The 13,845-nt window shown below is 41.6% G+C and overlaps 1 protein-coding gene and 1 long non-coding RNA gene across 2 annotated transcripts; one reads left to right on the top strand and one right to left on the bottom strand.

The window, feature by feature from the left end:
- The first annotated feature begins 488 nt into the window (after positions 1-488).
- LOC122842357 lies at positions 489-1,447 on the top strand. The gene is made up of 2 exons (XR_006372539.1): positions 489-838; positions 1,018-1,447. It is a non-coding gene; the product is annotated as an uncharacterized LOC122842357 (long non-coding RNA).
- Positions 1,448-5,206: 3,759 nt separating this feature from the next.
- On the bottom strand, positions 5,207-6,262 carry LOC122842453 (homeobox protein vent1-like). Its single transcript, XM_044136346.1, has 3 exons — positions 5,906-6,262; positions 5,592-5,824; positions 5,207-5,482 (listed from the first exon to the last, which is right to left on the bottom strand). Exons 1-3 carry the CDS (start codon positions 6,165-6,167, stop codon positions 5,237-5,239), a joined length of 741 nt encoding a protein of 246 aa, XP_043992281.1. The 5' UTR covers positions 6,168-6,262; the 3' UTR covers positions 5,207-5,236.
- Positions 6,263-13,845: the final 7,583 nt, after the last annotated feature.

The raw sequence follows: 13,845 nt of genomic DNA, 5'->3' as shown, positions 1-13,845 counted from the left end.
CACATTCAGCAAAGTTTTGCACTTCTTTATTGAGTCTATTTTAGTTGAGTTTTAGTTTACTTGCATAATAAATGGTTAACTTCTCTCTCTTTGCAATGCAGAACAAACAGTAGTTCACTAGAATCACAATAGGAACTTTTCAGCTCTGAGCTGAATCTTTGTGAATCAGCTCTGTAGATTGCGATGTGACATGATCTCAGCTCAAGTTGAAGATAGATTATCCCTGACCAAACCTTGTGATATACGATGCCCTGCTATGAATGCTGCCATGGAGGAACAGAGCAGAGTTCCATCTTCAGACGGCTGCACTGGCCTTGACATGCCAAAACACTCCCGCTGCACCCCACGCAGTATGAGAGACTGTGCGTGCCTGTGTCAGTGTCTCACTTCTGAGAGTCCTTGTCTAGAGACCTTGAGGGCTAAAAGGCATGTGTGAGTGGAGGAAGGGAGAGAAGGGAGAAAAAAAAAGCTGAAGAGATAAGAAACTTTTCCAATGCAGGAACAAGTTGTCCTCAATGTTTCTCTTCTCGGTTGCCTCTGACGTCCGCAGCTTGTGTGTCAGATAGGAGATAATAACTGTAACAGCTTCATTGTTAAACTGGGAGAATAATTGAGATGTTTTCTGAGGAATTTGAGCTGAAGGTAAAAGTGTAACAAGGCGAGTGTTTGCTGTTCTCCAGGTGTGCTCCCATGGCTGGAGGCAGAGGAGAGGAGGACTGCTGAGTGAGCACAGACGACAGCTATTCTGTCTCCGCTAAACATCTTCAAGGTCCTTGTGAGGCATAAATGGGCAACAGGAGGTGCCTTCCCAGAGGAGACTCGTCTGGATGCTCAGGGGGTAAGTTCTCTGCACACCTCCCACTAATCATTTTAATTAAAATGACAAATTGAAAACTTGGAAAAGTTTTGCAGCACGGCTTTATTTCAAAGCTGGGTTGTGAATTTTAGAAACGTTCTGCAGAGAGAGGTTTTTTAATCGTTTTGTTCTGTTAACTCAAACGTTTTTCTCTATGCCAGTTTGCAGGTTTCAGCATGTTGCGGCAGGGCTTGTTCCACTCGCTGTTCCTTTTTCCTATGCATATACTTCTTTGAGACATAACTTTAAAGAGGCATAAGGCATGGGAAAATGGGGCTGCAGAGGTATTCCACCCAACCGAGCTCAACCAGCGGCATTCACTTCTGCAGCCACTTTCATGAAAGCCTTGCAGCCTGACGTGAAACTGTAGTGAAAACTGAAAACATTTAAACAGTAACAGAAAACAAAGTGCATGTCTCCAGTAACTGCTTTTCATTTATAGAAACGACCTATTATTATGGCTCTGTTTGCTTTTGCTCACTTATGGATGTGGAGTTGATTGTTCTGCATAATCATTCATCTTGTCTTCTGTTTGTCTCTGACATTTTTGCTTTATTATTGTATTAAATAAAGAACCTGTTTCTCTGAAAATCCTCACTGATATTTTTGTTATTTTATATTTCAGTGTTTATTTTTCAGTATTATTGACGGGGGTCGAGGTTCACAAGGTAATATTTTGGGCAACTCTGAAGAGCAATGATGCTCAGACAATTTCCTCAGTATTGCTGCTTTAAACCAATAAAAAACAACAGTTTTAATCACACTATAGAGTATTTTAATCTTTACTGTTATTTTTAAATAAAAATGTAAGTGTTTAGATCCCAGTAGAGGCTTAGTGGACAGTAAAATAGTATGTAAAATGGTCTGCAGATGTTGAAATGACGGCAATAATTGGCCGTGAGGAAAAAATTTTTTTTATAAATCAATAAATTTGTTAAAAGTAATTTAGAAAATACGCATGAGTGTTCAAAGTGATTTAAAAGGAGAAAAACACCTCACAAAACATTAACTAATTCAATAAATATACAAAATAAATTACACATCCAAAAATTAAGGGAGGATTATAAAGAAAAGTTGTGAAATTTTCGTAAACTTAGTTGAAACATGAGCAAGATATATATACATTTGTATATATATACACTTTTACTGATCGACTTAAGTATTGTTGAACACTAAAAAGAAAATTACACAAGTGTCAAAATACATGCAAGCTCGTGTATTTTGTTACATGAGCTATGAGATATACATGTAATGTATTTTGAATGTCCACTGTCTCATCTCTAGTCAAAACAAAACAAAAATAAATAAATAAATGTCAGAAGGTGGCTCTGGATTCGTACCGGTACTGGTGGACACGTAATCAGATGTAATCAGATTACTCACACAATCAGGAGCAGCTTTTTGCTTTTCCAAAGTTGAGAAAACAGGAACAGTGGTTTGTCAGAGTGACTCCATCCGTCACTTATTTAGCTCAGGTCAGAAAATGACTTGAAAGAGAGGCAATATACACCTCTGGCAGACTGGAGGGCGCCATCCTTCTGTGGCTTTCGGGGAAGTGCGAAGTCCTCAGTGGCCACACAATAGAAACTCAATATATCTCAATGACCTCGTTGATATTTTCGCCTTTGATCTCACATTCAAGATGCAAATTTACCCGCAGTGGAAGGAGAGCAGAGCTACCAGCTGGAGATATTCGCCTGCAGCATTTGGAGGCTTTCAGGTCTGTCAAAGTGGCGACTGTTTGCCAGTTCAGATGTTATTAACGCGTTGTCTTTTCACCCCGAGTTATGTTCATTTCATACATGTGAAAACAAAAGTTTGTTCCCATGTTATTAGCCAGAGAGTTATTAACCTAAAGAGTGACATGGCGGGTTGGTGCGTTGGGTGGGCGGGTTGCGGGACAGGCGGGAGCTGTCCGCTCAGCAGGGTGCTGAAACGGAACAAAGATCATCACGACGAGCTTCCGTTTCAGTTTCATCATCTGAATGTGGAAACGCGTTTAAAAATGCAAGATACAGACACCAGAAAACTGAAGAACGGAGTTAGTAGCAAGAAACTTTAACTCCCACCCCAAAACTTTGTGAGATAAAAATGTTTAAGAAAAGTTAACTTCTCCTTACAACCAGGCTTAGTGCTTCCTACTGGTGTTTCTGCACAGTTGAGTCTGGTTCTCATGTCCCCTCATCGCTCTCCCAACCAGGCCAAACAGAGGTGCTGTCGTTGCTGGAACAGAGAAAGCAGAGCTAATTAATTTACTCCTAATCAATCCGCACACAAAAGCCCTGATTGATCCCGTCACTAGAGACAACGTTTATCAGCTAACTGACTATCAGCCCGAGGTCAGGGAGTACTGGCTTATCCAACGCTACATTTCAGCGTCCTGTGTGCAGTTATCTCCTAGTATTCTGGAAAGCGCAGAAATTCACCATGACGCTTTGAAACATTTGTCTGAATGTGAGCGCTATGCGGGAGCGTCACGCTTCTTTGTTTACATATGCAAAGAGACCCGAGCAGAAGGTCAGGCTGGAGTTTTTCTTTACCTTCTCGGCGCCAGTGAGTCTGAGTATAAGTTGGCTGGTATCTCAGTCTGAATACTGTTTGCATAAATGGATTGAAAGATACGTGTCGGTCAGTTCGCTTTAGAATCCTAAAATTACGCAAGAAACCCCGTTTATTTTTCTCCCGCAAACTTGTTTTTGTGTTATTGCCCGATTGGACTGAGTTGCTTATTTATTAGAAAATGTTCTCCACAATTAGAGACTTCCATGCTGTCGCAGATGAAAGCGCCCAGCTGTGGGACCATCAGCCAACCTGCAGGTGAAACCTTTGTTATGTTGGGATGAGGAGGGTTAGAAAACAATGATGGAAAGTGAGAACGTTCCGTTTGATCTTTGTTTACCTTTGAGAACAAGACGTTTGCCTCAGGGGAGTTAATCCCCATCACCCCCGCCCAGGTACACTGCCTTGCAAAAGTATACACACCCTTTGCACTTTTGCATGTTTTTGTCACTTTACAAACATACTGAGATACAATAATTGGAGGGTTTTATGTAACAGACCAACACAAAGTAGTGCAAAAGCAGGAGGTGGAGGGAAAGGGAACGTTACAAAACGTTATTCAAATTGGTCACAAAATCAATCAAATTCAGCTGAGAGCTAATATGTGCACTATATTCTGAAGTCTTGTCCCTGATTCTCAATCAAATGTAAGTCTGTACTTTGACTGGACCATTGTAACACATGAATGTGTTTTGATCTAAGCCATCACTAAGTTCAGATGAATCAGAAACTTGGGTCTTTTTCAGCCCATAACAGGTTTTCTCCTGAGTTTTTCCGTCCGTTTCGGTGATTGACAGCGTTTTGTTAAATCTGTTTTGTGTCATATTCTTTTTGTTTCCAGCTGATGGATCAACCTTTGATGCCTTCAAAGAACATCCACTACTTTTTATCGGTCTATTCAATAAAATCCCCCTGGGGGATTAAAAGTAATAAAGTTAGTGGCTGTAAAATGAAAAATGTGGAAACAGAAGTAACTGTTTGGCACAGCCATGAAACTTATAATAAAACCTGTCACTTATTATCTAATCAGGTAAACTAAATATTTGACCCCATGACTGGTCATTTATTACTGTTTTTCGATGTCAAGTTTGTTGCAAATCCTGTTTTCTGTCCGAGAATCTCATTAGCTAATCGACTGTTTTATTGGAGGTTTCAGACTTTGCATAGATCTCCTTAGGTCATATCCTCTGGTCAAACGAAATGCCAGACTCTCTGGAGCCAGGCCTGGGGACTCCTGTGGTAAATGTAAACTCATCAATGAGTGTCTTAATTATGCCTAATTGTCAACCATGATCTCCCAGTTAGCTGCTCTTTGAAGTGCAGGAATGGGAACAAACAGACCTTCTGAAAGCAGAAACAAAGGATTCTAACCTTTTGCCGACACCTAATAAAACCTCATTGTAAGATTCATGTTTTACTCTATTTACATTGAATAATCCACTCTGGTTTCATTTATTGTTGACATCTTTGAACTGGGACTGAATCAAAAGATCCATACACTGAGAACCTTTAGTCATCTTTATCAGTGGTTTCTTCACCTTCCCTTTAAGATGAAAGACAGGATGATCCATTCATGTGAAGCTGATCCCGCAATAAAGATTATATCATCAACTTTATCTCTCAAATGTAGCTGTAGCGACAAAAAGCTGAAGAAAACACCATAATCATTGCTTCAATATAGATGAATTGCTTTATTTAATTATTATAAATAGATATTTTTGTAATTATACAAAGTCTGTACAAAATTCTTACAAATTGGATATCACGTTTTGGGATTATAAGTGTCTCTGTCGGAATGAAGAGTCTCTTGTGGGAGTTTGTTCAGTAGAAATGTGGATGCCGGATCATGAGCTGAGACGCGGGGTGAGGAGTCAGCTGCTCCGCCAGGACCAGCTGCGGGACGGGCAGCGGGTAAAGGCCGCGGCCGGATGCTGTGTAGTGGGCCTGCTGCGCGGGCACGGGGTGGTACTGAACCGGGTGCAGAGGCTGGAAGGACACCTGGGGGGCGAGGTAGTCCTGGACTTCCCGTTTCAGCTTCATCCGCCTGTTCTGGAACCAAGTCCTGACCTGCAGAAGAAGCAAAAGTTTGAATTTAATATCCAGGGCGCTTTACCGGGGAAACTAATCCACCTGCCTCATTAATTATCCTTTTATACACGCTGTGTTTGCATTTTACCTGAGTTTCTGTGAGGTTCAGCTTCTGTGCCGTCTTCACCCTCTCTCCTGCGTCCAGGTATTTGTGTTTGCTGAAGATCTTTTCCAGCCTGCTGATCTGCTCCGGAGTGAACTTGGTGCGCACTCGGCGCTGCGGCGCGTCTTTCTCCGCCTCATTCCCTTCATCCACTGAGGGCCACTCGGAGGATGCCGCTTCGCTCTCGTACCCGGAGGAATACCCGCTCATTTCAGAAACTGAAGACAGAAAAAAAACAGTTACAAATATGAAACTTTTACCAAAAACATAAAAAAATATTAATTGATTCAGAAGGTTACTTGGGGAGGAACAGTCTGCTGGATGCAAAGGTGAGCCGACGCGGGAGCTCTGCGGTTCTCTGACCTCATCTGACCCTCCCTGCTTAGCGGCCTTTGACGACTTGGGTTTTGGCTGCAGGTAACCTTTACCAAAAGCCGGTGCGCTCGGCTGCACCATGCAGAGAACATGAGGTCTGTGCGCAGGGGAAGCTCTTTGCCCCTCCTTCGCTGAGCCACTGTTGTGGCTCTGCGCCAACCAGTCCACGGAAAAGTATTTCACCATGTCCACGGTGCTGCTGCTCAGTGGCCTGTAAATCCACCAAATGTCACAGGAGAACGTGCTGTGGCGGCTCCCGACCTGCAGCCAAGGTTTTATAGCTGCCCCGGCCACTCGCCTCAATTTGCATATGTAGAGCCCCTTGTTAACGCCCGATCGATCCCGATGATTGGGGGATAATGGCTCGTTATTGAAGTCTTTACATATCCTGTGAGCGTGTGAAGACCTGGCGCCACAGAGACCACGACGACTGGAGAGTTCCAGAAGACAGGATTTAAAGACTCTGTCTCAGTGAATCTAATTATCCTCTGTCCGATGCAGCTGTTCTTTAAAGGTTACAAATTTGGACGTTTACTTTCCACAAGCTCCCACTTTGATCAGGTATTTTACACTTTGTACTCTAGAAAAGGCAATCCTAAGGGATTAAGCACTCGCCACTAAAATGACTAAATGTAATTACTTTTAAAATCAACTAAAAGACAAAAAGTGTAATTCGTGAATGATATCATACACATTCAGTTTTATTTGTACTTATACTAGAGACACAAGAGTTAATATTTTAGGTGTTTTTGAAGCCCTGGTGCCAAATGCTGGTTCTTGGGTCGGACAGACAATTGGAAATAAATCAGCAACTAAAGAGTTGACTACAATTTGACTGTGCAAATGTAACAGTGATTGCATTTAGAAAAAGGTATTGTCATCATGAGAAATGGCTCAAACATTTTTGACCATTAACTTGACAAATTTGATTAGTTTTGTATATGTTTTGGTTGAATCCATTTCCTACATATTCCTCAGTCCACTAAATACATCTTCTATATTTTTATTTCTCACATGCCGCCCAATGTTAACGCAGACTTTATAGTCAAATCCTGTCATGATCTCTGGGACTTTGGTTTGGAGTTTTGCCATGGAGCGTTCTACTCTCTGCTTCCCCGTGTGTTTTGTCAGGCATTTCTCCCATCTCTGCAGTTTCCTCTCTGTACCAAAGTCTTTGAATTTCCTAAAGTAACAGTTTTTCTTTTCAGCTTCCTGCCTCCTGCCTGGTGCTTGTTAGTTTTGGTTCTCCTGTTGAGGAGGAACCAGCAGAGGCATTTGTTATTCCTCAGAGGATCCTATGAATCATGTTTGTGGACATAAATGACTGCATCCATGAAGCTTTTAATCTATATGAGCATACAAAGGGAGGGATTCTAGACTGAGAAATACTGCTGCAAATATCTCATTTCGCCATTCAGTCTTCACTTCTTTTCACCATATTCAAGTAAAATTATGCACCTTTTTAGTAAGAAACAGAAGTAAGCAAAAAAGTTTAGTCTTTTAAAATATAAGCGAAAGAATCAAATTTGTCGAGTTACTTCATACTTGGCTTGTCAGGAAAATTCATCACAGTTTATTTTTAGCGCATTCCCAGTGAAGTTTGTGCAATCAAGTGGGAATCAACCCTCCAGTGGGTTTCTGCATCGACATGCTTCATTTCCCGTCGGTGTGCGTCGACGCCAGCAACTCAACCACCAGCGTTTGGCACAGGCGCTCCAAACTCTAAAGAGATCAAAGGCATTACAGTAGCAACACAATTACGCTTCATTGTCGCTGCGTTCGTGTGTAAATACGATAAAACAAGAGGTTCAGAGCCCAGAAAAAAAGCACTCAGAGCTTCACGAGCTTCCATGATTTAAGCCAACTTTTTCTTCTCTGACTAATCTGTAAAGCAGACTGAAATCATGTTTTGGATGTGCCAAACAAATCCCAGGACAGTTTTCCTTCTTTTCCCAGAGCGGTGAAGGATTCCCTGAGTGTCACTGAGCTCAACCTGTAGCTATGCTCCAGAGCAGATAAGAGGCCAGGTTTGGTTTTCTTTTATTGGTGATCTGCTGCCGTCCAGGGAGGAGCCCAGGACGGCCAAAAGGCCCATTCAGCCTTTTGGCGCACTTTATCTGGCCCGCTTTGAAGGCGCGTTCTGATCCCGTTAGATAACAATAAGAAACCATCGGGACCCGGCCGGACACACTGGGCCCATTTCCTCAGCTGTGGGTCTGTTTGGAGCGCAGAGGCTTCTCTCATTGTATTCTAATGTTTTCTAACAGTCTGAATCGGTCATGCAGCGGTTCTGTCCAGTGCACAAGTTTAATGTTCTCAGATGTAGCTAAGACTTTTAATTATTCTTCCTATTTATTTATAATAAAAGTCTTACTACCTGCTTAATCGTATTTCCAGAATTGTTCAGACATTAATGCATTTTATGTGGATAATTTAAACATGACAGTGATTAAGACAGCTTCTTGCAAAACGCGTCACACTTCCTGAACTTTTTCACATTTACTCACATCGCACATGTATTCAACATCCTGATTTGCAAATAGAGCCCAGCTGTGTGTAATTTAATCTCACCATAATCCAGAATATTAGTAAAACAGCATCATAAAGACCACTACATGGATGCTACTAGCATCAGTGTAGTGCTAGCTGCTGCACCACCTTGCAGCCTGAGGACTTTCTAAAGCTACATACAGGGGTTGGACAATGAAACTGAAACACCTGGTTTTAGACCACAATAACTTATTAGTATGGTGTAGGGCCTCCTTTTGCAGACAATACAGCGTCAATTCGTCTTGGGAATGACGTATACAAGTCCTGCACAGTGGTCAAAGGGATTTTAAACCATTCTTCTTGCAGGATAGTGGTCAGGTCACGGCGTGATGCTGGTGGAGGAAAATGTTTCCTGACTCGCTCCTCCAAAACACCCCACAGTGGCTCAATAATATTTAGATCTGGTGACTGTGGAGGCCATGGGAGATGTTAAACTTCACTTTCATGTTCATCAAACCAATCTTTCACCAGTCTTGCTGTGTGTATTGGTGCATTGTCATCCTGATACAATGTTTGAACCATTGGATGCACATGGTCCTCCAGAATGGTTCGGTAGTCCTTGGCAGTGACGCGCCCATCTAGCATAAGTATGGGGCCAAGGGAATGCCATGATATGGCAGCCCAAACCATCACTGATCTACCCCCATGCTTCACTCTGGGCATGCAACAGTCTGGGTGGTACGCTTCTTTGGGGCTTCTCCACACCCTAACTCTCCCGGATGTGGGGAAAACAGTAAAGGTGGACTCATCAGAGAACAATACATGTTTCACATTGTCCACAGCCCAAGATTTGCGCTCCTTGCACCATTGAAACCGACGTTTGGCATTGGCATGAGTGACCAAAGGTTTGGCTATAGCAGCCCGGCTGTGTATATTGACGCTGTGGAGCTCCCGACGGACAGTTTTGGTGGAAACAGGAGAGTTGAGGTGCACATTTAATTCTGCCGTGATTTGGGCAGCCGTGGTTTTATGTTTTTTGGATACAATCCGGGTTAGCACCCGAACATCCCTTTCAGACAGCTTCCTCTTGTGTCCACAGTTAATCCTGTTGGATATGGTTCGTCCTTGTGGTTCGTAATGCTGACATTACCCTGGATACCGTGGCTCTTGATACATCACAAAGACTTGCTGTCTTGGTTACAGATGCGCCAGCAAAATGTGCACCAACAATTTGTCCTCTTTTGAACTCTGGTATGTCACCCATAATGTTGTGTGCATTGCAATATTTCGAGCAAAACTGTGCTCTTACCCTGCTAATTGGACCTTCACACTCTGCTCTTATTGGTTCAATGTGCAATTAATGAAGATTGGCCACCAGGCTGGTCCAATTTAGCCATGAAACCTCCCACACTAAAATGAGAGGTGTTTCAGTTTCATTGTCCAACCCCTGTATGTTGCATTATTGGAAGGAAACACACCAGAGGCTCCAACAGACTATAAAATTAAAGTAAAAATGTATCATGCTATTAATAGTTATTATTGGAATAAAGTTTAGAAAGCTTAAAATCCAACAGCATACATTTCAAACTGTAAGACAGAAGCTCGGACTTCCAGTTTGTTTCCAGTTTGACACAAGCAGACTAACTGGTCATGACAGTTATTGTCTGACAATAATACACCTTGGCAAGCGGGAGTCTATAAAATTGAATTTATTTGGCTAATTTAAGCAAATCTTCATTGCACATCACATTCCATCTCTATGGTGAAGTTCACGGCAGAATAGGAGAGCTGCCAAGTAAAAAATGGGCTCTGGCTGAACATCAGTAATCATTTGCACATTGGTGTTTCATGTTTCATCATTTGCTGTGCAATGAAAATGTGTAATCACTGTAAACAGCCGGTTGCTGCAAATATGATCATCATTAAGTGTATTTTTCTACATTTAGATTTCTCATTGATTTGCAAATAGAAATTAATTACAGCATGTCGATAGTAAATTATATGGCCATTTAGAAAGTATTTTCTGCACAATGCATTTTATTTCCTTCATTTGAAGTTAACTTAAGTTCATACTAACGCTAGATCCTATTTCTCTCACATATATCCAAGTTGGGGTCACAAATATGTAAGTAGGTTCTTGAAATCCTTCTAAGAATATAAACTAAAAAAAAAAAACAACAGAAGAAAGCAGATGCAATTTATAAACAGTGTAAAGCAGTGGTCCCCAACCTTTTTTTTTTTTTTTATCACCGCGGACCGGTCAAGGCTTGGCAATTTTACTGCGGCCTGGTAGGAGGAGTGAGAGGAGGGTGAACCGTCAGACAGGCTTCTGCATTTGCCCGCTAAAGCCAATTTCATGTGGCAATTTTACATTTTTCGCTCCGATTTTCCAATCTTAGAACGTTCCGAGTGTGGCTCGCGATAATCGTAACCGATCATCCTGCAGTGTGGCGTGAACATCGGGACCGCTCCGAAATAAAATCGGGCATTTTCAACATGTTGATTGTCTTGGCCCGACTTTCTCGGCGTGTAGCGTTTTCCCTGACTGAGAGCGAGAACGCAACCTGTTGAATGTGACAGGTAGCCAATCAGAAAGCGCGGTGACGTGATCACGGAGAGGAATCCCAAACAGCTGACAACCCAGAGTCCGGTGGACATCAGAGATGATATGTGGAAACAGCATGAATGTTTACTTAGCATTTTGCACAATGAATATCAACAGAAATGATAATGAGAGGAACTGGAGCGAAACTGGTACCACAGTTGATAAACCCGGTAACAGGTTATAACATCAGGCTTCATTCAGTCAGGACTTGATGTAGGGTGACCAAACTTCCGTATTTCCCGGGACATGTCCCGTATTTCACGTCCTGTCCCGGGCGTCCCGTTTTTTTTTTGTTTTTTTTTAGAAAATGAGGAAATGTCCTGTTTTTTAAATTACCTTCATTGGACAATTAAATTTACAGGCACTAGGGCACTCTGCGTGTGACATAATCCCTGAGCCGCGTCAGTGCGGGCAGCCCTGCGTGGCTGTCAGTACGCCAACAACATGCCAAAGCGCAAATGTATGTTTACCGGCGATTTACAAAATAGAATAGAACCTGTTGCACTTTTATCGGCTCTGTGGTCACAGAGGTTTGGAAAATCGGCCGACAATCCTTAAATCGACTTAAGACTCATCTGACTCTGCAAACAATAACGACTAATGGGAGTCCTGAGCTTTATTTGTCTGGACGGTCCCATCTGGGAGTGATGAGAGACAATGACACCTGAAGTGTTGCTTATGCACAGGGTTTGGTCTCTATGTGGAGAAGCAGTTTGAAGCTTCATTCCCTCATTAACCAGCCGGACCATATATCATGGAATGAGGGAATCACCTACCGATAAATCCATTCTCCTGTCTCCTCTGGGCCTTTTCTCTTCCCAAAGAGGCCTTCTAAAGACATCTGATCTGTTTCTTACTCATTTTGAAGCTTAGGCTCAATGTTGGCACAAAACGTAACCGACAGAATCGGTTAAATCCTCCAGACTCAGATAATACATAAAACGGAAATATTAAATTATTTATTGTGTGGCCCGGTACCAGTCCGCAGCCGGGGATTGGGGACGACTGGTGCAAAAGACAAAAAATAAATAAATCATAATATTGATAAAAATGTTTGAATGCTCAACAAAGAATCTGTTTCACCAGCCGGGGAAGTTTGTCAAAAATATTCAATCTTTGAATTCAGCTGGTCTAGTCACTCCAGTTGACACATAAACATAAGATCTAGGAACTAAACAGGCACAGTACCTTTAGAAACATTTGTGAAACAAAAGGTTTTTTTCCTTACTGGTTTTTATAACAAAGTGAAAGTTATTAGAAGAAATCCAGACAAAAATTCAACTCAACTGAAGTTAGGCCATCATCATTTTAAATCCTGTGGATTCAGGATGGGATTTTGCTCAAATTCATGTCTGATGGCAGACGAACGAATACTTCTGACCTTGTAGTGTTTATTTTACACGTTACCAGATTCACTAGGAGGTTATCGAAATGTAAACTTCAGGACCATGTGTGTTGCAAAGACCATATCATGAAAAACAATGATAGAAAGTCCAATAACCTGACAATCACTGCACTGAGTGACTGACCTCGTCTGAAGATAGGATCTGATCTGTTTCTGTCAGTTTTTGTGTATACAGTAAAGAGTAAGAGAGTCGAAGCCACTCAGGAGAGGCTGATTAGGTTTACTGTGTCACACTCCACTCAAAGCCCCTGATTCAAGAATCATTTGGCCTACATTTCAGAAAACAGACTTCAAACGACAGCCAAACCCAATGTAGCAAAACATTCTGTGCTGCAGACTGTCTGAGCTTTCTTGTTTGAGCTACTCTAGTAAAGTCACATGCTGGGATAGCTCTTATCAGGAAATGAGAAAAACTGTAGACCGAACAAAACTGTTTGAACATCAAATCACATCAGGTCCTTCAAGTGACTTCCCAGTCTCAGATTCATGTCTAAAAAACATTTCACCACTGCTCTGACCAGAAGCACTTCCTATGTAAACAGTTAACTCAGATTATGACTATGTTTTCTGATAATATCCCTCAGAATTGTAACAATCTGGATTTCTGGGAACCTTTAGATGTCAACAGTCCATTTTAAAGTCTAAAGGGTCTGAACAGTAACCGTTTTATTTTCTAATTTAAAACGTTTTTATGTTAATGCTTCTTCACATTTTCAGATAGAGGTTAAAAAACAGCATCATCCGTTTTTAGCCCAGCCACTGTCATTGGGGCTTTAAGAGCAAGTTAACGCATACGCGAACAACAGCGCCCTCTGGAGTCACAATACACAGAACGTCCCAGTCTTTGGTGTAACAACTGCATGACTTAGAAAATTCAAAAATACAATAATTTTTGGTCCAGTCAAAGACCGCATCAGGCTAACAGCAACACTCTTCAGTGTGGAGCTTGTGTGGAATACTCTGGGAATAAGGCTTAAAGTTATCTTTTTTCACAGAAGTTACTAAAAGTTATTCAAATTGAAAGTTTTTTAATTAAAACATGTTAACCATCTCTTCAGGCATACAGGAAAGTTGAATGCGTTACAATTTGCTGCTTGTTTTTAGCTTCTAACCTCTGACCCTTTGGGAATGTACGTTATCTGGAAACAATAGCATTCTTTTGGAAGTCTCACAATTAAGGTAATCGTCTTACTAAACACAAACACTGCATTTTACAGTTACGCATGCTGATATAAGACGCTGAAGGCAACTTAAAATCTCAAAACCATCATAATCCTGTGGTTTATTTAAGTAATAGCAAAACTCCTTATTGACTGCCCATGGCACAAAGGCAAAAAAAAAAAAACATTAGAATGATGTGAACT

Source organism: Gambusia affinis, linkage group LG13, assembly GCF_019740435.1.
Source record: "Gambusia affinis linkage group LG13, SWU_Gaff_1.0, whole genome shotgun sequence".
Classification (NCBI taxonomy): domain Eukaryota; kingdom Metazoa; phylum Chordata; class Actinopteri; order Cyprinodontiformes; family Poeciliidae; genus Gambusia; species Gambusia affinis.
This window is presented reverse-complemented; position numbering and strand designations above follow the sequence as displayed.